We start from the raw sequence: 6,461 nt of genomic DNA on the forward strand, positions 1-6,461 counted from the left end.
ACAAAGAACATTTGTAAAAGATCTAAGTGCTAACTATGGAGGGTTGAGTACATTATATTAAAACATTTTTTGAATATGTAAATCACCATGTCATGTGCCAATATAAAGTTGTGATAGAATGTCATGTATCAGAATTACATTTTCATGCTGTTTAATATTTCATAGATTGTGTGATGCCACTGAAAATTGATCAATTTTGTAACAGCTCTTTCTGATGCTAAATATTCATATAATCAGATAATAAAGATTATTTACATTGGGATTTAGAATTTTGAAGATGGAGATATGTTCTTCTTAAACGCATTGGAAAACTATAGAATATAGATCAACTAAAGGTACCAGACCCATCCAGAAAGAGATCCACAACAAGTCTTATCTTAGCCATAATAAGCAAAGCGAGGTGTCTTGTAGTAAGTAAGAGTGAGAAGCAAAAGCTGTCTATTTGCTCCAGGCAAGTACACATTATAATTATAATCAAGTGCAAACTATCTAGAAAAGCAACATAAGACGTGGACACAAGATGATTCCACAACACATTTGTTCAACCACTGCATACCTAAGCAGCTGGAGAATGAAAAGTGTATTCATACTGTTCTATACAAAAGATATATTGAGAAAGTTGTCAGCTGAAGCAAGAGATCCATTTCTGTGTTATTAGACTGTTGAAATAGGTGCTGGGAAACTATCAGCCAATTGTCGTCCATTCAACTAAATTTCATCATAAACATATTTGCAAAAGAAGGTAGTGTTACATTAATGTATCAAGAAGTTAATAGCTTGTCCCTCTACAAACAATAAAATTTAAAAGAGGACAAGTTTGTTTGAAGTTAAGCACAAAGCAACACAATGGGCTATCTATGCTCTGCCCACCACGGGTATCAAAACCCGGATTCTAGCGTTGTAAGTCCGTAGACATACCGCTGTGCCACTGGGGAGCAGAAAAAGAGGACTAAAGAAAAGAACTGCTATTTATACTGTGTGAACTACATGTATATTAACTTATACTAGTTAATACAAAAATAATTATATTTAAAAAAACAAAAATATTTATCCTTTAGCAGATTGATCTGTTAATTTCAAGCCACAAAAACACAACTAAAGCAGTTTGTTTCTTCATTTTACTGGAGCTCAGGATAAAATAACACATTTTTACTTTTTTGAACATCATCATACAAAACATATAATCTTCACACACACATTTTTACCACTTGAATATAATGGTGTTTCTCATATAGTGGTTCTACACAGTATTTTATAAAATATAGTTACAATAACTTATATATCTCATAAATTGTTAATACTTGTCCATGAAAACTAAATCAGTAATTCTGTGCATTTTGATGAAAAACACATTCAGTGCTCAAAAGCCAGAAATTTCATACAACAGTTACATGTACAATGTGAATTAACCAATTATAACTAATATGTCTAAAAATGTTAATGTAAGTGAAAACAATTTATAAACCATCCCTTTTACATTAACAAATAAAAAGACTTAAAAATCAATGATTTAAGAGTTTCCATAAGTATTTAATGTATTAAGTGTAAAATACTAGTCAACCATGATTATAATAAAAAATAGTATAAATACATGTAACTTGGGAATGATTCATCTCAGTCTTTTACTACTCTTTGGTTTTTAAAATATGAATACACGTGCAGTAATTTCAATGCTATGTAATCTCTAACAATCAGTCACATATAAAAAACAACAACAGGATATCACCCAACATTTTAAGATTCAAGCTTCTTACTGGTTGTGTTATTATACCACATAAACTTTTCATCCACTTAAGTGGTGTTAACCTAACATCAAGCTAATAACTGTGTGACAGTTACAAGTGGTTTTCTGAGAGCTGTGTTGAGGATCTCATGTAAATTAATACATTTTCTGTTCAACTTAAAGTCCCGTTACATTATGAAACAATGTAATATTTCATACTTAAGTCTGACAAACCTTTTTATAACATGTATAAACCATGTAAATGCTTTTAAAACAATGCAACTTGCTGATTCAAGACACTTGTGTGTAGAAACAGGTTTAATAATGGCATTCTCAGCAATACTTTATAAAATATTCTGTGCACTTTGTAATAAGCAGCCTTAGCATAAACTTTGATAATAATAGTAGTCTATCATATTTTCAGTCAAGTGACAATTTCCTTCCAACTACAAACATTTGCAATCAGTTATGCAAATTTCTCATAAATGCTTTCAATTATAGCAGGAAATAAAAGCTACATGTATTCCTTGTACGCTCTCTACTATCTGTAAGTTTGGTACAACAACAAACTTTTTAACCCTTATAAAGTGTTTAGTAAAGCCAAGACTGTCTATATAACAAACAAATGTGGGGAAAAAAATAAACAAACACGCACACACATCAAGTATTATGTACGACTGGTTCTGGGAAATATTTTTATATACCTATAGTCTATTCTGGTCTCTGTACTACAGCAAGTTAGAGAAAACAGAAATATACCTTGAACTGATTTCATTTGGAGTAGGACTAGACCAAGCCTAACATTCGTTCATAATATTTTTGTACAATTAAGCCAAAGTACTTATAAGGCTGTAGTTTCTATATGCTAGACAAATAGCTTTTATAACCCAATAACAAACAATCAGATCAACCAAGTTTGTAGTTTACTGAAACATTTAACAGAATGCAGTAACATATCATGGAAAACTTTCTTTGTGATCAGAAGAATTGATAAATGAGGTTACTACCCAGTGCATGAAGACACAGAAATCTGAGATAAAGTACCGTGTAGAAAATGTTAAATGACAAACTTAAAGCATTACTGTTTAAATGAAGAGGAGAATGTTTAAACTTATTCATGTGACAAATATATATATGATAAAAGACTTAAACGTATGTTGTACAATACACATTACACAAGCAACTGTACATGTTTGATACACGAACCTACCATTTAATTATTTAATTCTATCAATACAGGCTCAGTAACTTTGATATATCTTGCACCCACCAGGTTGAACATGCATCTTCACAAAGTTTGGCAAACTTTTAGTAAACATTACAAGCCTTCTGCACACAAAAGATCAGGTTTTTTGATTTATCTGGAATATATGTATGGAGTCTGAGTGCGACTCAAACTCTGACTAGTCTGAGTACAATGCAATTTTCACATTAAAATTAAAAGTTCTTTTTTTTTCATCTTACAGTTTACAAATTTCATTAGCCTAGCCTCTAAAACCTCCTAAATGAATATCAAGTTTTTCTTCAGTACATATTTATATTTTTATCTGTTATATTTTCAACCTTAACACTATATGGAAATTGGTCAATTTAACCAACCTTGTAACCACTGGAAAAAATATGAAATAAATTTAAAGTACCCTTTAGCTTTCTAGAATGACTACAAAGTGTAACAGAAAATTACAATTATATATTCTGAAGAGCTATCAACTGTTTATATATGTTTTTTACAATTTTTATTGCTTTTTGTTTAACTAATAATCTTGCGATACAAGTTGTAAATCACATGACAAGCTCAAATTATGGTATTGAATGACATAAACACACGTTACTTCTGATAATACCTTGTGGAGAATTTTTTTTACAATTTTTTAATTTTTACATTGTAGTTACTTTATAACAATAAATAAAAAATATACAAAAAAATCAAGAAATTTAGTACTTACATTTGGCCTTGTTTTTTTGCTGTTGGTCCACTGATGGAAATTAAGCCTACTGTTTTATAATGTTGGTACTAGTACATCAAATAATCTTTGTTCCATACATGACCTTAAGTACATAAAATAATAACATGCACAAAGCAAACAATGTCCTATAACTATTATGATTTAACTGGCTTTCTAACTAAGGCATAAGTGATTTAAAATAATTCCATTAGATCCTTAATCAGAACTCATTAATAGCAATTTTGAATCTGCAAGGAAGATAAAAGATCTTCACTGAGGACAAGGTAGTATTTAACATAATTAGTTATAAATGAGAGAATTATCAACAATACATAAAAGTTTGGTTTGTTTGGAATTTTGCACAAAGCTACACGAGTTGACTTGCCCATTTTCTATTTTTTCATCACCCCTCTATGATTTCCTGAGTTTAACATAATTATTGATTTGATTGACATTCAATTCTGGATGTATTTTTTTGTGAATCCACAAACTTTCAAACTGTTAAATCACAGTCTTTAAAATAGTGGCTTTATACCTACAGCCAACGAGTTCAGCATTTTGGGAAGTGCAGCAAATGGAAAAAATGCTCAGAACTAAAGTAATTACTCAGTATAATATCAATATTATTATTAAGGTATAGTCTAATTTTTATAGTTTTCAATCATCTTTGTTTTCAGAACTATAAACCAGAAAATCAAACTCACTTGCCATGCTTTCCTATTACATACTCTCTTTCATGTATAGGCCAGGTGGTTAGGATGCTTGACTTGCAATCTGAGGGTCGCAAGTTCAATTCCTCATCCCACCAAACATGCTTGCCCTTTCTGCCATGGGGGCATTATAATGTGATGGTCAGTCTCACTATTTGTTGGTAAAAAAAGAAGCCCAAGAGTTGGTGGTGATGACTAGTTGTTTCCTTCTTGTCTTACACTGCTAAATTAGGGACGGCTAGCGCAGATAGCCTAATTATTTAAGTTTTAATTTTATAATTTCAAAGAAAATATTTAATTAAATTCTAGGTCTCCCTTCATCTGTGTAATGTGACATTTGTTCAGCATTTTTTAGATTTATTAATTAGAATTTGATACTAAGTGTATTCATATACATTGAAAATAAAGTAGTTTAATTATATTTTTGATGTAACTCTGTAAAAAATTGTGACATGTACATTTTCACCTAATTTGAGAGGGTTAATGTTGTTTCATGACATAAGTGTACCCTTTTATTATTCAAAAACGGTTTTTACAATCCCTCACAATAATCATCAAACATGTACATATGGTCAGAATGGGTGCATTTTTTACAGACAGTAAGTGTGAATCCTATGTTAGCATAGGAAATACAGTTTTTTTAAATATCAAAACAATGGCTGTTGTATAAGCCTAAGGTCAATTTTGCTGTTGTTAAAAATTGTTCAATTTAATTATCATCCATCACAACTCACCTTATACAATGTTCCACTGTGTTATGAGCTGTAGAAAAGTTGAAAGAGATGTTAATACGATTAAAAGATGCCGTATTCATAAGAACTGTAATTTCATTAGCACTTCTGTTAATATCCAGGTCATCGATAACAATAAAATCATCCAGGTAGGTTCCAGGATGTCGACTGGATTGTTTTAGCATGTTATAAATTCCACCAGACTGAGAAATGTTTAGGTCTGAAGAATACACAAAAGATTGTTCCGCTGAACTTGGAGAGAAGCTTGAAGCTAAAAGTTTTAGTATTACTTGTCCTTTGTTATCAGTAGACAAGACCTGAAACCTGGGATTTTGAAGTTTCTCAACAGCATTGTCATATGCTTTTGATTTTGCTAATTTCTTATTTTTCCCCTCACCGTTTCCAACTAAAACATTTTCTATGTACAGACAACACGAGTATTTGGGACTTCCTTGATTCTGACCAGGAACTTCATCAAAAACCCAAATAGAGTTCAAATGTAACTTGCTAACACTAACTTGAATAACTTGTAATGCATTGGGTTGGTGTGTAACCTCGTTCTTAACAATAGCAGCCAGCTGGTAGAACTTTTGTTCTAATGGAGAAGGCCCTGGAACAGGTGATTTGTTATTTTTGTTATTAGATTTTGAACTTAGTAAGCATGACTGTCTTTCTTCTCCTAGTTTGTTTTTAGAGAGATTACCATTTTTATGAAGATCAGTTTTATCCTTTTGTGAAGAATACAGGAATGAATTTCTGTCAGCTGGTGGAACACATTCAACAATCATCGCTTTGGAGGAATCAGAGGTCTTAAAACCACACTCCCCACTCACATTTTTGTCCTTGTTGGAAGAATGCTTGACAAAGTCATGGACAAATGAAGAGTTTATCGTGCCTAAAGATCCTGATGGAAGAAAACTTGAATTGTATTTTTCTAGTCTTTTTCTTGTTTTGTTTTCATCACTTGTTGTCATCACAGATGAATACTTTCGCTTATCTCCTGAAATGTTGAAAAACATTTTGTAGAAATGACAATTTAAGGGATTTAATTTTATTAATCCAGGAATGTGGACTTTTGGCAATTATTTATGTTTGTTGTATTATGGTATACAAGGTTTTTTAAAAATTTAGAATATTATAAATACTTATAATAGTGAAAATATTTTGATTATTAAGGACAAGCTATGATGTTAGTTTTTCGTACGAGTACTGAATGATCAGTAAGTTTTATGTTATCGTTTAGGATGAAGAGAAAGCAAATTAAACATATTTGAATCATACTACACATATTAATAATGGCTGGAGACGGCTTAAATGGGTAATGAAGAAAAACTTTAATATAAGTTTTTCT

At 31.0% G+C, this 6,461-nt stretch overlaps 1 protein-coding gene across 4 annotated transcripts in view; it reads right to left on the reverse strand.

Moving 5' to 3' along the window:
* Positions 1 to 4,453: 4,453 nt before the first annotated feature.
* LOC106475644 (CDKN2A-interacting protein-like) overlaps positions 4,454 to 6,461 on the reverse strand; it is a 20,508-nt gene continuing 18,500 nt past the window's right edge. For 2 of the 4 annotated variants that reach the window (XM_022379702.1, XM_022379701.1), the window contains exon 5: positions 4,841 to 6,110. In XM_022379702.1, the coding sequence (XP_022235410.1) occupies positions 5,110 to 6,110 (1,001 nt within the window). In that variant the 3' untranslated portion in view covers positions 4,841 to 5,109. Of the gene's footprint in view, positions 4,466 to 4,839; positions 6,111 to 6,461 lie in introns of those variants that run through there. The other 2 variants (XM_013936324.2, XM_022379703.1) reach the window with 2 other exon arrangements.

The sequence above is a fragment of the Limulus polyphemus genome, unplaced genomic scaffold (genome assembly GCF_000517525.1).
Source record: "Limulus polyphemus unplaced genomic scaffold, Limulus_polyphemus-2.1.2 Scaffold8917, whole genome shotgun sequence".
Classification (NCBI taxonomy): Eukaryota; Metazoa; Arthropoda; class Merostomata; order Xiphosura; family Limulidae; genus Limulus; species Limulus polyphemus.